This window comes from Neomonachus schauinslandi, chromosome 7 (genome assembly GCF_002201575.2).
Source record: "Neomonachus schauinslandi chromosome 7, ASM220157v2, whole genome shotgun sequence".
Taxonomy (NCBI): Eukaryota; Metazoa; Chordata; class Mammalia; order Carnivora; family Phocidae; genus Neomonachus; species Neomonachus schauinslandi.
In genome coordinates this window covers 85,856,390-85,878,178 of record NC_058409.1, presented here as the reverse complement: position 1 = coordinate 85,878,178, position 21,789 = coordinate 85,856,390, and the positions used below count along the sequence as shown (strand labels likewise).

The 21,789-nt window shown below is 39.8% G+C and overlaps 1 protein-coding gene across 1 annotated transcript in view; it reads left to right on the top strand.

Annotated features, from left to right (window-relative positions):
* The window catches only part of MCC (MCC regulator of WNT signaling pathway), a 398,823-nt gene that overhangs the window by 55,758 nt on the left and 321,276 nt on the right, over window positions 1-21,789 (top strand). Inside the window, exon 2 of the mRNA XM_044917088.1 lies at window positions 16,844-17,091. Coding sequence (XP_044773023.1) covers window positions 16,844-17,091 — 248 coding nt within the window. The remainder of the gene's footprint in view (window positions 1-16,843; window positions 17,092-21,789) is intronic.

Below are 21,789 nucleotides of genomic sequence, written 5' to 3'. Positions count from 1 at the left end.
TTTCATGATATGATATTCTAATTAGAATCTGAGAGAGTGAGTGGAATAAGAGAAAATTAGTCATGAAAAGAACATTGCATTTTCTTACCCTTCAGAGAAAAGTGCAGTAACATTTCCTCTCATGTTATTTTTCCTTTAGTGCCATTTTCTAAAACTGAAGTACTTTGGAAGATACTTAGGAGAATTTTAACACAATGGATGTGTGCTCAGAAAAAGTTCTCTGTGGGGCGCCTGGGTGGCTCAGTCGGTTAAGTGTCTGCCTTGGGCTAGGGTCATGATCCCGGAGTCCCCTCAGGCTTCTGTTCAGTGGGGAGTCTGCTTCTTCCTCTCCCTCTGCTCCTCCCCCCCCCCCCCGCTCCTGCTCTCTCTCTCTCTAATAAATAAATAAAGTCTTAAAAAAAAAAAAAGAAAAAATCCTCTATGTGCTGCATGTTATTTTATTTTTTTTCTCTTCTAACATTTAAATTCAATTAATTAACATATAGTGTATCATTGGTAACAGAGGTAGAATTTAGTGATTCATCAGTCTTATATAACACCCAATGCTCATCACATCACATGTCCTCCTTAATGTCCATCACCCAGTTACCCCATCCCCCCAACCACCTCCCTTCCAGCAACTCTCAGTTTGTTTCCTGAGATTAAGAGTCTCTTATGGTTTTGTGCTGGATGTTTTTAAATGCTGGTGGAGAGTATGTAAAATAATAATATTTGGGGAAATTTGCAGGTGTTACCATGTCAGCCTCAGGTAAGGTTTGGGTTTTTGTACCAGCCAAAGTACAACCAAGGAGCCAAAATAAACATTGACAATATTGCCTGTTCTTTTTTTTTTTTTAAGATGTTATTTACTTATTTATTTGGGGGGTAGGCAGAAGGAGGGAGAGGGAAAGAATCCCAAGCAGATTCTGCACTGAGCCCAACGCGGGGCTCAGTCTCACGACCCCAAGATCATGACCCCGAGATTGTGATCTGAGCCGAAACCAAGTCAGAGACTTAACCCACTGAGCCACCCAGGCGCTCAGCAACATCACGTGTTCTGAGTGACAACACTGACCTACGCAGCTAGCGTTAGCTGTGCACGCAGAGTTGATAGGGGTTAGGGGGTCAGTCATAGAGGTCCAAATGACGTTTGAAGCAAGAACTGAGAGGGGTGTTACATGGTGGAGAGAATGAGACCAAAAGACAGAGGATGGGAAAGGATGGGGATAGGCGGGAGGCCACCAGGCTGGCTGGGCCTTGAGGCTCCTGGTGGCAGGCTCTGTGGGTGGAACCACTTACATTTACAAGGGCCAAGGGTCAAGTACATGTTTGGAACCTAGCATAAAAAATTTATTAGCTTTGGTTATTTGATTGAAGAGCACTTGATGAAAATTTTTGCTTTATCTTCTATTACCACTTCCAGCAACTCCTCTTTTACATTGGAAAAAATAAATACAGTTACAAGTTTATCATTCACAGCAGGTTGTGAGTCCTTTATATGTTAAAAATATGTAATATGAATCTTTCTGCCTTGATGAAAAAATATGGGTGCAGATGTCTTTTTATGATTATGGTGTTATGTGTATGCTGTAATTTCCCCATAAAAGTGTGACCTAAAAAAGATTTGAAAGGATAACTATTAATGAAATACCACCTCACACCAGTCAGAATGGCTAAAATTAACAAGTCAGGAAACGACAGATGGTGGGGATGTGGAGAAAGGGGAACCCTCCTACACTGTTGGTGGGAATGCAAGCTGGTGCAGCCACTCTGGAAAACAGTATGGAGGTTCCTCAAAAAGTTGAAAATAGAGCTACCATATGATCCAGCAATTGCACTACTGGGTATTTACCCCAAAGATACAAAAGTAGGGATCCGAAAGGGTACGTGCACCCCGATGTTTATAGCAGCAATGTCCACAATAGCCAAACTGTGGAAAGAGCCAAGATGTCCATCGACAGATGAATGGATAAAAAAGATGTGGTATATATATACAATGGAATATTATGCAGCCATCAAAAGGAATGAGATCTTGCCATTTGCAACGACGTGGATGGAACTGGAGGGTATTATGTTGAGCGAAATAAGTCAAACAGAGAAAGACATATATCATATGACCTCACTGATATGAGGAATTCTTAATCACAGGAAACAAACTGAGGGTTGCTGGAGTGGGGGGTGGGGTGGGAGGGATAGGGTGACTGGGTGATAGACACTGGGGAGGGTATGTGCTCTGGTAAGCGCTGTGAATTGTGCAAGACTGTTGAATCTCAGATCTGTACCTCTGAAACAAATAATGCAATATATGTTAAGAAAAAAAAAGAAGAAGAAGAAGAAGAAGGTAGCGGGAGGGGAAGAATGAAGGGGGGGAAATCGGAGGGGTAAACGAACCATGAGAGACGATGGATTCTGAAAAACAAACTGAGGGTTCTAGAGGGGAGGGGGGTGGGAGGATGGGTTAGCCTGGTGATGGGTATTGAGGAGGGCACATTCTGCATGGAGCACTGGGTGTTATGCACAAACAATGAATCATGGAACACTACATCTAAAACTAATGATGCAATGTATGGGGATAATATAAGAATAAAAAAAATTAAAAAAAAAAAGAAAGAAAGGATAACTATTCTGGAAGTGTTAAAATACACTTAGAAATAATTTTTAAAAAGTGGAACACTTCCTCAAATCTTTTATTGCCCCCAAATTTAAATCTCTGCAGTTTTTTCCAGTGTCCTCTCATTCTAGATCTTTCAGATGTGACTGTCTTTCCTAATTTTTGGATCTGGGAGGAACATTTATATATTAAGAACCACTTACCCATTTGTCATACTGACCATTATTGCTAGAATATTCAATTAGTAAGGACTTACTGAGTGCTTACCGGGAGGTTCTATGTCTGTCACTGAGATCACAGAAGAGGTGCCCTTTGTTCATTCATTCATCCACCAACCTGTTTAAGCATGGTGCCAGGAGCTTAGGACAGGTCCCGTTTTACAAGGAACTGATAGACTTTGTAAAATGGAGATATATCTTTTAAAGGTATTATGAGGATTAAGTGAAATAATGTTTCTAAAGCACCTGAAACAGATATTCTGAATGAGTGTTTTCCCCCAGGAATGGCAAAGATAGCTTTTAAGAAATTTTTGCAAATCATTGTGAAGATAAGCTGAATCTTGCTTAATACTGAATGTTAATATACTGATTAAAAAAATCCAAGGGGCAAACACATTAAAATATTTTCTTCTTCTGGATTATCAATAGGAAACACCAAATTGAGGGATTGCCAAAACAATGAAGAGTAAGAGTATTAGAAATCAGTCACATGTAAAAGAATTATAGAAGAGCTTTTAAAAAACTATGTAAAAGTAATACTTTGTTTTCAGATGCTTTCTTCTTGAATGTTGGCTGTTAGTCACTCTTGACATTTTACCTGGAGAAGGGGAGACCATCATGTCAGTGACTGATCTTGGCTGTTCGTTATTTCTGTGAACTCTCAGGAAGTTCAGTCTGAACATTAGAGTTAATATCACAGTAACTCAAGTCTAAGAAGACAAATCTGGTGCTTCCTCTGGAAACACACACATCCTTCCACCTGCCCCCTGAAGTCTGATAAATCTTGCAACTACAGTTTTTTGTCAATTGTAGTGTATTGGACATGAATTTGAATTTGATCGGATTTCCTTATGCAAAAGGTGGGCATTTTTGTGTATGTCTTCCAAATAGAAGTGATTCCAAAATTGGAAAATCAGCTGCAAAGAAAACCTACAGATTTATGACACAATGTTTTTTCTGTATTCAGGGGAAATGCCTCCAGTTTCATAATTCTTTCTTTACCTAGAAGCAATAACTGACATTTGTAACAATTTCCTTGCTTGACTGATACTATTGCCTGAAGCTTTTTGAGGATATTGTACTCTTTTTTATTTTCCCAGTGCTATTCAAAAGAACTTTTTGCTATGACAGAAATGTTCTATATCTGTGTAGTGCAGGGTGGTAACCGCTAGCCACATGTGGCTTTTGAGTATTTGAAATGTGGCTATTGAGTTTCCATAACTGAGAAAATGAATTTTTTAATTGTATTTAATTTAAATGTAAACTTAAATAGCCACCTGTGTGTAGTGACTACCGTATTGAGCAGTGCAATTCAAGATAAATATTAATATATATTAATTCACAAGAGTTAAAACAGGTTTCAGCATAGACAATATTGAGGAGCTTGGTAGCTGGAGATTCTGGTTTTGCAAAAGTTTTTTTTTTTTTTTTGAGCGTGGGGAGGGGTACAGGGAGGGGGAGAGAGAGACTCCAAGCAGGCTCCATGCTCAGCATGGAGCCCAATGTGGGGCTCAATCTCACAACCGTAAGACCATGAACTGAGCTGAAATCAAGAGTCAGACACTTAACTGACTGAGCCACCCAGGCGCCCCTGGTTTTGCAAAAGGTTTTATCTCAATATTCCATTGGGTGTCTTGATCTCAGCTCAGATCTTGATCTCAGGGTCATGAGTTCAAGCCCTGAGTTGGACTCCACACTCGGTATGGAGCCTACTTAAAAAAAAAAAAATTCCATTGGATGTGAAATAGGGAGAAGCAGGCTCCCCACTGAGCTGGGAGCCCGATGCGGGACTTGATCCCAGGACTCCGGGATCATGACCCGAGCCGAAGGCAGTCTCTTAACCAACTGAGCCACCCAGGCGCCCTGGATGTGAAATTTCAAAAAAAAAATCTTTATAATATAAATTAGGTAACGAAGTGTTTCTTCTTTCACTCTTGACTTTTGTTTTGTCTTTCCTATTTTCCCATATTTTTTTCAAGTTGGTAACCTCAACCAAAAGCATTTTTCAGATATAATAAAAATTAGGCCAACAGCTTCATCATTTCTAGCTGTATGTTCTTATGAGTGAGAGAGACAGACGAGAAGAGAGAGAGGGGGAGAGAATGAATGAGTAGGCTCAACTTTTAGCCAGCCTCAGTGTTTATTACTGCAGCTGACTTGGCTTTAAGACCATAGTGGGAGGTCCAGTATGATTCCACTTAATTTCTTAGAATGCATGTCATATGCTGTTTTGTTTGTTATGGTATTTCTTTTTCTTTCATGGCTTTTCATGATCTCATTCCATGTGTTTACAAACTACAACTGATCTTATCAAAATTTTTTAATTAAAAAATATTTTGACATATAATTAATATACAGGGTTATATTAGTGTCAGTTGTACAACATAGTGATTCAATAATTCTATACCCACCTCACCTCTGGTAACCACCAATTCTATACAGTGCTCATCACCAGGAGTGTGCTCTTCATCCCCTTCACCTTTTCCCCCATCCCCCTACCCACCTCACCTCTGGTAACCACCAGTTTGTTCTCTATATTTAAGTCTGTTTTTGTTTGTCTTTTTTTTTTTTTTAAGTTTGTTCATTTGTTTTGTTTCTTAAATTCCACTTATGAATGAAATCATATGGTATTTGTCTTTCTCTGTCTGACTTATTTCACTTAGCATTATACCCTCTGGGTCCATCCATGTTGCTGCAAATGGCAAGATTTCATTCTTTTTTTATGGCCAAGTAATATTTCATCTTCTTTAGCCATTCATCGATTGATGGACACTTGGGTTGCTTCCATATCTTGGCTATTGTAAATAATACTGCAGTAAACATAGGGGCATATATATCTTTTCAAATTAATGTTTTGTTTTCTCTGGGTAAATACCCAGTAGTGGAATTACTGGATCATATGGTGTTTCTTTTTTTAATTTTTTGAGGAACATCCATGCTGTTTTTCACAGTGGCTTCCCCAGTTCGCATTACCACTAACAGTGCACACAGGTTCCTTTTTCTCTACATTCTTGCCAATACTTGTTATTTCTTGTCTTTTTGATTCTAGCCATTCCGACAGCTATGAGGTTATAACTCATTGTGGTTTTGATTTACATTTCCCTGATGATAGTGATGTTGAGCATCATTTCATGTATCTGTTGGCCATCTCTATGTCTTCTTTGGAAAAATGTCTATTCAGGTCTTCTGCCCATTTTTAAATTGTATTGTTTGTACAACTAACCTTTTTAAAAAAATTAAGATAGAAATTTTTAAAAGGAGCTGGGATGCATTTATCCATAGCAGTGTCTCTTTGCCTTCCTCTTTAACACCAAAGCACCATTTTATTTTTTAAAGATTTTATTTTTAAGTCATCTCCACACCCAACGTGGGGTTTGAACTCACAACCTCAAGACCAAGAGTCGCATGCTGTACTGACTGAGCCAGCCAGATGGCCCCCTGAAGCACCATTTTATATTGTAGAACATGTTTATTCCCCTAAAGGAAGTTGTTTGTTGATTAACTGAAGACTATATTTGCCAGTTTGCCTTCTCCATATATATAACATTTCAATTAAATGGAATATTTCCAATCAGGGGCTTCTGGTTGATCAAAAGCAAATGAAAAAATTACTCATACATTCATCATTTATTTATGATCACCTATTATATGCCAGGTACTGCTCTTGGTAATGGGAATACAATGGTGAACAAAACAGACAAAATTCTCATCCTCATGGAGCTTAATTCTAGGAGAATCCTTTTTGTTTCCACTCCCATAGACAATTTTTCTAAAATATCTATTTCTCTTCATCTTGCAAGTATATCACAATCTAGTGTGTTTGGTTGGTTTTTATTACTAAGATTTCTGAGTTGCCTTGAAGCCCTCATTCCTCAGTACTATTAGTGTAGAACCAAAGTTCTACTCTGATGCACTTAGGGAGCCTTTTAGCAAATACTGATGATGCTCATCCTGCCCTATCCTGATTTAGTTTTCAGCCATGGGGCATGAGCTTCAATATGTTTTAATCACCCCAGGTGATTATGATGTGCTGCCAGAGTTGAGTACTACCAGCATAAAAAGGCTTGAGGGATATGCAGCTAGCATATACACCAGAAGATATTTTAAGACCTAATGATACCAACTTGTTTTGTTTTGATTTGTGATTGCAAATTAAGATGTACAAGAAGCAAGGGAGAAATGGGATTGAAGGTTCTTTGTACCGAAAATCTAACATTTTATTTACCTACTCATTAATTTATTTAGCATCTATTATATTTCAGGTGTTACGGTTTTGAAGATGAACAAAGAATGAGCCCTGTTTTCTATGAATTTATAATCTAGTAGGGGAGTTCACAAACTTTTTCTGTAAAGGGCCATATAGTAAATATTTTTGGTTTTATGAGCCACATAGTCTCTGTTGTAACTATCCAACTCTGCTGTTGTAGTGAGAAAGCAGCCATAGGCAATATGTAGACAGAGTACTGCGTTCCAGTAAACTTGATTTACAAAAACAGGCAATGGTCTGGATTTGGCTGCAGGCCTTAGTTGCCAGCCTTTGATCCAGTAGAAGAAAGAGAAAATAAATAGATAATTACTATAGAGTGGAGTATGTGATCAAAGCGAGCACAGGTACTTCAGTAACACAGAGAAGGGACATTGAATAGGCCGGGGGTTTACCTGAGAGACTTAAGGAAGGTCTTGGAGGAGATGCTGTTCAAGTGGATTATAAAGCACGGGTGGGAGTTTGAAGAAAGGGAAAAGAAAGGATGCCCTAAACAGAGGGACAAACATGCAGAGCATGGGCATCTAAAACAGCACGGCCTCTCCTGGAAACTAAAAGAAATCCAGTGGGGCTAGAACGCAGGGTGCATGCTTGGGCAGGAGGATAGGGTGAGGAGAGAGGCTGGGCCATATTCTGATGGGCCTTGGCTAGGACGTGAGAAACATCAGGGGTGGAGCTGAAAGTCTTGGGGGGGAGCAAATAAAGGATTTTAAGCAGGCAAGAGTAATTTGGTGGCTGCCCGTTGGAAAGGAGAAGATGCAGTAACTGTACTACTGTGGTATATCAGATGGAAAATGGCAAGTGGCAAGCGTTTCTGGGATGGGATGCATAGGAGCGCTGTTTAGACTACAGAAATTTCTCGTCTTGGTGACTGCTTGCACGTGAGGACAGATGAGAAAGAAAGATCTCGGATAATTTCTAGATTTCTGGCTTGGGTGACCGGATGGTATAATCTATGTAGACGGGAGGAGGAAACTTGGGGAGGAGTAAAGATGATGAGTTCAATTCAGGACTTTGAGTTCAGGGTAAATGTATGACACCAAAACGTAGCTTCCCAGTAGAAAACGCGTGCTACTTAACAGGCCATGGAGATTTGGGAGTTGGCATGCCTAGGGATAGATAAGGCCATACATTTAGATTAAGTCCCCCACAGAGAGCCTGTAAGGTGACCAAACAGACAGCAGTGGACGAGGCCTTGGGTAATATGCACATTTGGAACCAGAATTCTGAAGGAGCAGTCAAATCGAGGTGGGAGGAAACTGGAAGACGCTTGTTACCCAGGCTGAGGGGAGAAGTTTTGAGAAGGCCGCAGGCAGGGCTGAGAAAAGTGTCTCTGGGGTTCTGTGGTATGGATACTTTGCAGAGAATAAAAGTGAGGCCATAGAGACGGGGAATTAGACTACGCTCCCCAGAAACTTAGCTCAAGTGTGGGCAGCTCAAACACTGCTGCTGGCGCTGTAAATTGGTAGATGTTTCTCAAGGGATGTTTGGAAAACTGTATTGAGAAATTTGACCATTTCACAACAAGTAATTCCACTCTTTTTTTTTTTTAAAGATTTTATTTATTTATTTATTTGACAGAGAGAGACACAGCGAGAGAGGGAACATAAGCAGGGGGAGTGGGAGGGGGAGAAGCAGGCTTCCCGCGGAGCAGGGAGCCCGATGTAGGGCTCGATCCCAGGACCCTGGGATCACGACCCGAGCCGAAGGCAGACGCTTAACGACTGAGCCACCCAGGCGCCCCAAGTAATTCCACTCTTAAAAAATCATGTCAGGAAAAATAATCAGATGTTCTGTAGTTGGTAATGATGAACAAAATTTCCAAAATGACATTTGGGTTATCTAATTTGATTAATCCCAAGAGACATGCCCTGTAAGTGCTTACAGATATGAATGACATGGTTCATTTTAATTGTTTTACCCTTTGACCATGGCCTCAGACCAAATTTGTTCTGTTTGAGTTAGCTTTCTATGTGTTAGATTTTTTAAATTAAGAAATATTTAAAATACTGAACATTACAGAGTATATAAGGAACGCACACGTACCCATTCCCCAGATTGAAAGGATGTTAACATTGTGTCATGTCTGCCTATGATTTTTTAATATGACATTATAGATCCACGTTAAATCCCCTTCCCCAGTCCTATTTTCCTCTCTCGCTCCCCACTTCACAGTTGATATTTATGCTTCCTGGTTTTGTTTTTATTACTTGCCTATGTGTAAATCCATATATAATTTATAGTGTTGTTTTACATATTTTTAAACTTTAGGTAAGTGCTGTCCTACTGTTCACATTATTCTTCAATTTGAGGTTTTTACTCACCACTCTTTTGAGATTTATTTATGATCATATATTGTACCTATATTTCTTACAAAAACTTTATTCTATAGTGTTTCATTAACTGACAAAACCTCAATTTATGTATTCATTGTCTGTTGGTAGGCACCTGGACTATTTCCTGTGCACCTCTGTTCTTCAAGTTCCTCTCTTATTAAATGGAGCTAATGAGAGTATCAACCTCATAGGGGGGTTGACATTAATTAAAAATTAATTAATATATTAATTACATTAACTACATTAATTAATATATGTAAAACACTAGCTCAGACCCTGACACACAATAAGCATCCAATGTACATTAGCTATTCTTATCAGTATGACCATTAATATTATTATTAAACTCTCCAAATCTTTGCTGTCACACATATTGTGCATCTCTCCTTGTATCCATGCATAATTTTTTCTTTTTTTTTTTTAAAGATGTTATTTATTTATTTGACAGAACGAGAGAGCAGGAGAGCACTAGCAGTGGAAGTGGCAGAGGGAGAGGGAGAAGCAGGCTTCCCGCAGAGCAGGGAGCCCGATGTGGGGCTCGATCCCAGGACCCCGAGATCATGACCTGAGCTGAAGGCAGATGCCCAACTGATTGAGCCACCCAAGCACCCCCATGCATAAGTTTCTTTAGCATATACAACTAAAAGTTGAATTTCTGGTTGAAATGTGTGTTTAACTCTGCTATTTTGGATGTTGCCCATATCCTTTCTAAAGAGGTGGTACCATTTTTTCTTCCACCTACAACCAATGAAAGTTTCTTCTTCCTTGTCAACACTTGGTATTGTCAGACTGTCATTTTTGCCAACCCTCTTGGTATTGAAATGGTATTCCATTGTTTGCTTTAATCTGCATTTTCCTTGTGTAGTGAGATTGAGATGAGAATCTTTTCACATATTTTTTGACCATTTGGGTTTTCTTTTACGTTAATTTTCTGCCCACTTTGCAATTGGGTTGTCATCTTTCTCTTATTGCATGGTAGGAATTCATTATATATTTAAATGCTAATCTTTTGTCTGTCATATCTTGAATTAAATTAATGACTTATTTAGTTTTTTAAAATTTGAAAACCTTACTTTTATCAAAGCACTTCATGGATGAGGTCAAAAAAACGAATAAAATGGTACAGAAGAGCTTGCAACAAAACACAAGTCTCCTGACCCACCTCCCTCCTCATGCCCATGCCCACTCCCAGGGGTGGTTTCTTTCTCCCATTTGTGGTTTTAGTCTTCCTGATCATTTATTCCATAAGTGCTTGCACCTTGTATCCTGATACATCAAGGTGAACAATATCTCTGGGTTCTGTGCTGTGAAAGGTAAGGCTGGCCCCACTGTTCTCAGCCCCCTTCTCAATATTACCATTTGTCTTCCTGGCCAGCTGCTCCCATCTCTCTATGTTGCTGAAATTTGTTGAAATCCCTTATCTTTGAGGGATACACTCTTCTCTTTTTATCTTAACTATGGGTTTGTTAGCTTATTTCCTTATTTGTTCAGTTCTTCACCTTAATTATTTCACTTGGGAGCAATGATAAAAGGCAAATGTATTTGTTCCATCCAACCCCTATCCCCAGAAATTACCGGCAGTAGCCCAGAGCCTTTTTTTTTTATGTCTTATTTATGGTTTTTCATACTTTGAATATTTATGGTTTTTCATACTTTGAATATTTATGGAACTGAAATTAGAGTCTTCTAAATTACATTTTTGTGTGACTCCAATTGAACAGTTAGGGGCAAAGTGAATTTTCAGACTTTTTTTGAGTTTTTTCATAAGCAACTTTTTTTGGCCTCCCTACCAAAGGTGTCTGTTGAGAATTGTGACTAGAAGCATCTACTTCTTACTCAAAGTAATGACAGCATTTGCATAGCCTTTATTCCAACTGACTTTGGGATTTAGTATCATCGTGGGGAAGAATAATGTTTTTCTCTGCCTCTGAGCCTCTGAGATGTAAGCCTATCTTTTCCATTAGCTATTCCTGATGTTAGGCCGTGAATTTCCCTGAATGATAAATAACTTCATTGAATTTTCCCTTCCTACTCAATTGCTTTTTAAGTTGAAGGGAGAAGAATAGCCAAGAGACAAAAGGCTTTTAAATACAGAAAGTAATAGCTGTACGTTGTGAAAACATGCAGTTTTGAGCTAGAATCATCAATCTTCAGTCGTATTTTAATTTTGCTTCCTGGTGATTGGTGTTCTCTCCAGAACTAAATATTATCTGACTTGGCCAGTTCCTCTGTTGTAAATTGGAATCTGTTCCTTTCTTGCCTCATGGTAATATCCTCTGAAGATAAGATATGCATACATGAATATGAATAAATATGAAAAACCTCTTAGAGAAATTGTAGAAATGATTAAAGTAAAAAATTGATTGGGAGGACATTTATTTATTTAGAGGAAATTTAGAGGTTAAAATGTTCACCACATTTTTGTGAAATTAACCAAATGTTTGCGGTGGTTATTGCTGGGTAGAGTGACTGCGTGTGATTTGTGTTTTCTTCTTTTCTGCTTGTCTACATTTTCTATAATGAATGAATGTATTTTCTGAAATAATATACAAAATTTTTGTTTTTGTTTTTGTTTTTTTTTAATTTAAGGCAGGTGCCTCCTGTGAGATATCGGTGTTACTGCAATGGTTCTCCACTATACTGTCTTGGTTTTGGACAACTGCTGCTTAGTATCTTAGTATCTCTTCCTCTGAAAAATGTTCCTGGCATAGAACAGGGAAGCTGTCATTCTGCTCTGTCCCTAGGCTGCAGGGCTGTTGTTGTTTTTATGGTGTCCACAGGTCATTCATACTTAAAGGGCATCCCTTGTGCTGCCTTCTGTGAGAAAATACAAAGAGGTTTATGTGGGGGCAATATCAAATCAATTGGGGACTCCCTTCAAAAGAGTGATCATTTTTTAACTTCTGAGAGTTTTATGAGTCAATCCATCAAAACGGATGTCCTGGATATCTGCTGTGTACAGGGCAATGTGCCGGGTGCTGCACAGATCTTAAGGGAGAGTGGTGCATGGCTGACACTGGCTTCCAGGAGCTTGTGGTCGCGTTGGGAAGATAAGACTGGGGTGTGGGAAAATAATAAAGAGAGAGAGAGAAATGCAAATTTAGTACAATTATCCCAAAATTGTCACGCAGCTGTACTTAGGCCCTGAGTGAATGGTGCAGGTGCTATATGCCATCGGAAGAAAGAGCTTGCCTGTGGGCCTGAGTGGGCTACAGGTCGCATGGAGTTGGACGGACTTGAGCTGAAAGTGGGAGCTACAAGGCTTCCTAAGGCCTGTACTCAGCGATCCTAGAATGTTATTTCTGGCACATGACATTGGTCAAAGCAAGTCACAAAGCCAACCCAGATTCAAGGGCAGGGAAATGGCCTCCGCCTATTGAAGGGAGGGATAGGGAAGGCACATTGCAGACGGGCATGGTCACAGGTGAGTGGAATTCCCTAGAGCCATTTTAAACAACCCTGCACCATGGCTTGCGGTAAAACTGATGCAAAGTTCCAGCTCTTGCTATGTAAAGGAGAGCTTTGGGAATTTTTTCTCTCTTGTGTAATTTATCATGTTGATAACAAATTGTAATTTATTATTTCATCCGTATTTAACATAGAAGGTAATAATGTATAGGTGGATATGGTCTCTCTGGTTTAATATAAAAAGATTATTAATTAATGACCATTGATAATCAGGCTGCTCATATTAGTGCTATCCTCACTTGTGTTCACCTGCCAAAATTTAGGTATCATTGATATCCAAGGTGCTAGATGATAGAATGGAAAGGGCAAGAGTGTTGGAATCAGAGCGATTCCAGATTTAGATTCTAACTCTGCTGCATATTAGCTCTGTGACTCTTTCAGCCTCCTCGTCCTTATCTGTGAGGTGGGGTTAAATCGCACTGCCCTGGCCGGCTTGTCAGTTGTTATTGCTAGTTCTAGATCTCTATGCTGAAAGAATTTAGCTTTCATTCAGCCTTTAGAAACTAGTACTTCTAGTTAAAGATTACAATCTGACTTTATTTAGTGGAGTGCAGTGTATTTTGTTTTTGATCTTTTCTATCAGCCTCTCAGTGGCCCACACTTTTTAAAAATAAAAGTGTATCGTTACACATTCTCCCCTGAGTTGGGATTTCTAGAACACAAATTCTTTATTTAAGCCTTTTTTTTTTCTGGTAGAATGAGGCTTCCCAAGCCTGGACAAAGTTGGGTTTCTCACCAGGGTGCCCAAATCCGTAAGTGGGCCACAGGCAGGCGGAAGGTCAGTCTCTGCAGATGGAGTGCTCCACTTAGTGAGGCAGTCCGCTCAGTTCAGTAAGCACTTTTGGGGCGCCTGGGTGGCTCAGTCAGTTAAGCGACTGCCTTCGGCTCAGGTCATGATCCTGGAGTCCCGGGATCGAGTCCCGCGTCGGGCTCCCTGCTCGGTGGGGAGTCTGCTTCTCCCTCTGACCCTGCCCCCTCTCATGAGCTCTCTCTCTCTCAAATAAATAAATTAAAAAAAAAAAAAAAAGTAAGCACTTTTTTCCCCCTAAGCAGCTTGTGCTTAATTACTAAAGGCTTAATCATGAAACTGGGGCATTGTGAAAGATTACGATCAATAATTATAAAATAATCATAATAATGATTACCATTTATTGAGTGCTTAATATATGCCAGGAACTGTGTTAAGTGCTTTACGTGCATTATGTCATTTATTCTCAGAACAATGCTCTGAGATATTTATTTATTTATTTATTTATTTATTTTATTCATGAGAGACAGAGAGAAGCAGGCTCCCAAGGAGCAGGGAGCCCGATGCGGGACTCGATCCCAGGACGCCGGGATCATGACCTGAGCCGAAGGCAGACGCTTAACCATCTGAGCCACTCAGGCTCCCTGCTCTGAGATATTTAAAACCTGAAAAATGACATAGCAATTTATGAAAGTTGCGTAGTATGTTGTAGAAGGTTACAGAATACAGACAGGCAAGTGTAAGAGTGAAAACACCATTTTCCTACCATTCAGAAAATATTACTGTTAACATCTTTTTATGTGAACTTCTGGAATTTAGAAAACCTCTTTATTTTCTACCCAACCCAACTGTTAAGACTATTATCTGAAAATATAAAAAAGAAATTTCCATATTAGAAAGTAAAATTTTTATATTAGAACATTGGCCCTTTCTATTTGCATTACTAATGCTTTAGCAATCCTAAACATCCCTAAGGTTTTTTTTTTTTTTTAAAGATTTTATTTATCTATTTGAGAGAGAGAGAGAGAGCACACATGTGGGCGGGGAGTTGGGTGGCAAAGGGAGAAGCAGACTCCCCGCTAAGCAGAAAGCCCCATGGGGGGCTCCATCCCAGGACCCTGGGATCATGACCTGAGCCGAAAACAGCTGATTAACCTACTGAGCCACCCAGGCGCCCTGACATCCCTAAGTCTTAGATGAAGCCAGCTGAATATTATGCTGTATTCAGGGAAGGGTAAAAAAGATAAGCATATAAGTGCATTAAAACAAAACACTTAACAGTGTATCAGTTAGTTGTTGCTGGGGAGCAATCACAAAGTCTCATTGGCAGAAACGACAAGAACTTATCCTTGATCGCACATCGTGGGGTCAGCTGGAGTGGCTCTTCTTAGGCTACGGATCTATAGGTTGGCTGAGGCGGCTCATCTTGGGGCCCAGACTAGAGGGTGAATGGCCACCGGGGCTCGTTCTTTTCACAATGATGGCAGGAGTGGCAGGGGACAAGCCCCACTGTATAAACATCTGTCTGCTAACATCCCAGGGTACCAAAGGAAGTTCGATGTCAAGCCTGAAGTTAAGGGATAAGGAAAGACATACCTGCCATAAGTGTCCTTAGTCCTGAGGCCAGGGCAAGGGTGTGGAGGTGTACTACTACTACGGGGGAATGAAAAATTAAGACAAATAATTTAATCTACCATCCCCACTTTCATGTGTATGTTTATTTATTCATCTACCCTACACATAAAAAAGTATAAATGTATACACATAGGCAAATATACATGATATACATATATACACACACATATACACAAGATAAAATAAAACATGTAGCTACATGTAAAAAAGATTTATGAAACATGAAAATGGAATGGCATATGGAAGCAGGGTGATCGGTTGGAGAAACTAGTGTAATATACCTGAAAAACCCAATTAAGAGTAAATATAAAAGCATTTCAGGGACAGGGCCAATAGAAATTTGATAATAAATTGGGACACTGGGGACCAGGGAGGGGGAAATGAAGGGGAAGATGGAGTGAAGGAGAAGATATTAAAATTATCTACAATTCTGTGTGCCCAGGGCAAGTGGGGAGACCATAGTAGCACTGACCAGGAGCAGGAATGGGGGGCTGGAAGACAGCAGTTGGTCTTTCTTTGCATGGTTAGGTTTCAGGTATCAGCAAACATCAAATTGTTCATGTCCTCAAAATGATTGGACTTTGGTGGCATATTGAGACCAGGAGCACTAGTTAGCTTTGTTTGTGACCATGGACGAGTTTCTAATGTCTCTTCCAGCTCTTAAGATCCTTTGACCTTTATAAAGATGTACAGTTGGAGCAATATGAACAACATGTTTCCCCAAAGAGTGCAGATCGAAAAGAATAAGACTTATGTGTTGGGGGCCAAATGATGTCCTCTAGATAATTGCTCTTGGCCAACATAGTGCTGTTGTTCTTGTTCCTTTTAAATTATTTTTCTTTTTGTTTTTTAAATTTGAAAACATATTGAGGCTGGATATACTTCTCTAGTCCAGCCCCAGACTCGACCAACCTCTCCTGTCTTAGAACAACCCACTTTACACATTTACATTGTGTCCTAGTCCTGGAAGACATTTGGGATTTTGACCCCTTCTCTGGGTCTTAGGGCTAACTGCTGATGGGAAGGTGGAAAATGCTCAAAGAAAATCAGGAAAAACCAGAGGTGGGCAAGCACTGAGTAATGAAAGTTGGGGTTAAATAGTCTTTTAAAGAAGTGCTAAAATTCACTGATTGGTCCAGAAAGCTGAAAACCAAGCTTGTTAAAATTTTTGTTGTTCTTTTACAGTTGGACTAGATTTTAAACTCTGCCAAGGGTAGAAACAATGTCTTTTCTATGTTCTGAAAGTTTATCTTGCAGTGAGGTGTCAGTGCTGTGCTTGACAGGTGCTCCATCGATTTTGAAAGAAAGACGGGGAGGGAGAGTGGAGACAGGAAGAAAAAGAGAACCAAAGGATTCAGAGTTGCCCCCCTCTCCCAAATAATTAAATAGAGTTCATGTCTAGAATCCCCCAGATGAAAGAGGTCTTTTTGCACACTTACCACTTTTCTAGAAGCAAAAAGAGAGTTGGAAATAGGTTTCTTCTGTGTGGATATATTCGAGAAATGCTCTTTTCTCCCCCATTAACCACACTCTCTAGTTCAGTGTCTCTCCTAACGAGTTTTCTTCTGTTCAACCCTCCTGTAGAAATGACTTGTTGATGGTCTGTCGCCAATTGAATATGGAAGAGTCTGTGGCTGAGATCATGAACCAGTTGGGCGCAGATGAACATGGGAAGATTTCCTTTCAGGATTTTACACGGTGCCGCATGCAGCTCATTCGAGAAATTAGGAAGGAGGAAGTAGGTCTTTCTGAGAAGTCAGACAACTCCTGTAAAAAGAAGAAGCTGAGGGATAGAATTGCGTCCTGGCCTACGAGCAGCGACAACAGTTTGGGTAGGTACAACCAGGTGGCAGTTTGGTAGTGCCCCACTAACCTTGCTTGGTGACCTCTGTAATCGGGAGGGGCCTGCCCAGCCTGCTGCCGGCTCATCCCCAGGCTGTCTTCTTCGCCACACTTTCCCTGGGTGAATGCTCCCTCTTTCCCCCAGTTCTGTCCTACAGAGTTTTCTCTTTCTTATTTATTATTGCTTTTTTTCTTTTAGTTCTTCCATTTTCCAAGCATAATAAAGCATAGCCATTTAGGTATTGGAGAGGAAGGGCACACTGGATGGGAGAGGTGGTGACTGCATCAGCAGACCTCAGAAACTATTTGGGGACTCCTACACATATTAGTGTAGCTCTGGGCCGTGAGGTTTTAAAAATCCATCTCTTGTTTGCTTAATCTTTAAAATGTTTTCTGCAGAGTTTTCCTGTTCATAAGTATTATTGGTTCCTACCAATGCAAGACAAGCAAATTAGAAAGAAAAAGCCTACTGGGTGATGGGAATGTGGGGCTTATTGTATATATTTTTGAGCACTCAAATATATATATATATTTAGAGTATTTGTAATTTTTTACAATGAAAAAATTTAAAGGAAAGAGGCATCTGAAAGGGTAGCATGAACAAAGGGACAGAGGAAAGTATCTGAATTTTCTACTTATATTTTAGGGAATTTTTTTTTCCTTGAAAATATCTCCTGGGTCTCTCTCTCTTTGTTTCTTTCTCTCCTGGGTAGATCTAGAGGCAGGAAACAAAGCTCCATGTTAATTGTCCATCATTTGTTAAATATATACTAATTAGCGTGCATAATTATGTGGTACCCCACAACACACACACACACATCCTGAATAGTGCTCTTGGCAGTGGAATCATTCAGAGCATTATTATTGAGTAATTGAAATAATAAATGTGTCCTCATATCCCCTATGACTTACTATCTTAATGGATTCCATTTTAGCTTCAAATCAGATGTCTGGTAATGCATGTGCTCTCAGCATAATATGTAGAAATACTTAATTTTTGAAGTAACATTTTTCTGAGTATTAAAGTAATATATGTTCATTATAGAAAAATAAGGTAAAAAAAGGCAAGCAGAAGAAAATAAAAATTACCCTTAATATCTCACATCCAGAAATAACTACTGCTTAGATTTCTCCCCCCTTCTCTCTCTCTCATGTGTGTGTGTATGTGATTTGCTTTTTACTAATTTTTTCACATACTTTCTATATAGTTTTATATCCTGCAATTCTTCCTTTGCATTTTCCTCATGCTTTTAAATAGCATTTGAAAGCATGATTTGTAATAGTTGCATGACATAGAAAGGACATGTAGTAATATTTATTAAGTGAAAGAATGAGTGGAGCTCTTTTTGCTAAGCTGTGTTTTCTAATTTTTCTGCCAAGAACATGGCCTTCTTATGTAAATTAATAAGCCCACACACATAAACACTTGAAGTCAACTGAGGCATATTCCAACAAGTGAATCCCATGTGGCCATTGAAGTACTATTTAATGTGTCTATAGGAGTAATACTTTGTATGGGAAAAAACCTATGCTGTTAAAAATTATATTTTAATATGTAGTATATGTTTATAAATATTCTATAAGGGGCAGTTTTGATAGAATTGTGCCCACATCTAATTGGATGGGCCATCTCATAGGATTGCCCCAACTAGAGAAAGAGGTAAAAAGCAGTTCCTCCCAACCTTTGTGACTGTGTGCCCGGATGAAAGAAGAGGTAACTTAGAGCCGGTGAGTCATAAAACGGGTCATGAACTGAGGAAATGCCAGCAGATGTGCAAGCTTGTGCCAGTTTATCCTGGTAGTTAAAGCCTCAGAGTCAGATCATTTGAGTGTGAATCCTGGTCCTGTCACTTCCTGCCTCCGTGACACTGGACAAGTTACCCAACGTCTCCATATCTCAGTTTCCTCATCGAGTGTTGTGTGAGAACAATTACGGTTATTTGGGGGAATGTAGAAGCTAATATCTATAAAAAGCACATAAAACAGTGCCTAGCCCATAATAAGCACTAAATACAAGTTAATATTGTTGTTATTACCACTCAGTTTTATTTCCTGCTGATTGTGACAGTTCAGTCTAGTGTGAATCAAATACATTGAAAAATCTACAATAATTAAACAAAGAGTCCCTCTCTTTTCCCCACTGTTAATCATCCCTTCTGACTCTATGCGGAGAAAGTGGAGTTCCTCCCACCTTGGGGTCGGGGAAGCCCTTTCCTGGCTCCATGTCCCTTCCAGCTCCTGTCCCCCCCTTCTCTGCTCCTCTTCACAGCTGATCATTTTGAAGAGTTTATCTACACTGAATGCTTACCAGTCCTCACCAAGGCTTCAACCCACTCTTCCCAGCTTTGGTTGTCACTGCTCCCCTGAACCTGCTCTGACTGCCTCCATGGGGACCAACTTGATGGGTCCTCTTCTGTCCTCATTTGGATCTTTGCCATTTTACTCAGTGAACTTCTCCTTCATTCCAGCTGCACTTCATTCTTTTGGACTTCTCCACACCACATCCTCTTGGGGTTCTGCTCCCCATTTTGGCCTCCCTTTCTCAGTGTCGGTCTCTCAGGTGCTTTGGGATTACAATCTCTCTCTAGATGATGCAGTGCCCGTGATGTCAAATACTGTTTTTGTGCCAGCTACTCCCATGTTTGTATCTAGCCCTGCTCTTTCCCGTGAGCTTCCGAATCAGGTAAAAATGACCCATATTCCTGGATGTCTTGTAGACCTCTCACCCTTAACACGGTCAAAAGAATTCTCGATTCCCTTCCTCACTCTTCCTCCCAGCATCATTGATCTCCCAGATATCCTCCCTAGAGGAAATATCACATCCTCTAGTTTGCTCAAGCCAGCAAGTCCTGTTGTCTCTTGTCAAAGTACATCCACAATCTGTCTCCTTCCTTTGCTCTCCTGCCACCACCCTCATCTAAATCACCCTCATGTCTTGCTTTGATGACTAAAATAGTCTGTAACTGGCCTCCCTGATTCCTACCTTGACCCCCTACATTTCATTCTTTATCCTGCAGTCAGAGTGGTCTTCTAACATTATGGAAACATGCTCAGCTCGTTCTCATGTCTGCAGCATTCTGTGGCTTCCATATCACCTAAAATGACGTCCGAATTCCTTACTGCAGTCTGGCTCATACCCACCATGCTAAGCTGTTATCATACTGATTGCCCTGACTAATTATGCATGTTCCAGCCACACTGACCTTCTCCTATTCCTCCAACTTAGCAAACTGAACCAGCCTTCAACCTTTGCCCTGGCCCTTTACTCTGGTCTAGAACACTCTTCTTTCTGACCTTTTCATTTATTCAGATTTCAGCTTAAATATTCCTTCTTTTTTTTTAAAGAGTTTATTTATTTATTTGCCAGAGAGAGAGAAAGCACAAGCAGGGGGAGTGGCAGGCAGAGGGGGAAGCAGGCCCCCCACTGAGCAGGGAGCCTGACCCTGGGCTTGATCTTAGGACCCTGAGATCATGACCTGAGCTGAATGCAGATGCTTAACCGACTGAGCCATCCAGATGCCCCCATACAACTTATTCTTATCTGACATTACATTGTGTACTTACTCAGAGACTTACTTATGTATGTCCCCTAGTACAATGAAAGTTCCACCAGAGTGGAGTGCTGATGACCTTGTAGGCGTACTGCTATACCCCCAGCACTTGGAACAGAGCTTGCCACATTAGAGATGTTTAGTGCATATTTGTTGAATGATTGGATGAGCAATGCATGGTGTTCGTGCTCTTTTAAGGACACATGGCCGCACAGTGCATGGTTCCAGACACCAAGGAACTTACAATTTAATTGTGAAGTGATAAGCATATGACAAATTAAATAGCAATGAAATTTAAGTTAAAATCAACAGAACTTTTGAAGCAACAGAATGGTGCAGAAGATAAGGTGTATAAGGAGAGCTAAGAAAGACTGTAAGCAGGAGTTTGAGGAAAGCTTTGGGATGTTACCTGTGGCTGCATTATGGAGAGAAGTAGAAAGAATGTTGTACTGCTGTGAGAAAAGCCTAAGAAAAACTTGGGTTTAACAGTTAAGGGTCAGAAGAACTTTATTGTCAGCTCTGACATTTCCCAGCACATCCACAGTGGGGAGTTGGCAGAAAAAGAAGAGCCATCAAAATATTACATGCTCAACTTGGAAGAGGAATTTCAATAGATTCCTTTTTCTCAAATGTTTTCCACAGAGCACTGGTTTCAAAGGATGGTCATAAATATTATGTGAAGAAATAATTCCTTTGTTAAATACATTTGAAAGCTTTGGATTAAACTAGATTTATAGTTTCCTTTACTGAAAGACATCTCGAGTCTTTAATATGCTAATATTTCTTGTGACTCTCCAGGAGAAGAATACAATATATAGCATTTCACACATTTAACTGACCATAAACTTTCCATGTACGCATCTTCTCTTTGCCTTTGTATTCTCTGCTCAAATATACTTTGGGGAAAAATGAAGATATCTGAACAACTAGATCATAATAGATTTTTGTATCTTTTAAGTCCTCTTAGAAATAATATTTAAAAAAATTCTTGTCTTTTAGGCACCAGCTATATAAAATCAAATACGGCAATAACAATAGTAAAAACGGTTAAAAATTACTAATATTTACTGTGCACAAGGCAATTTGCTAGGCATTTTATTTGTATCATATGCTAGAAATATAAATTCCGGGTCACCG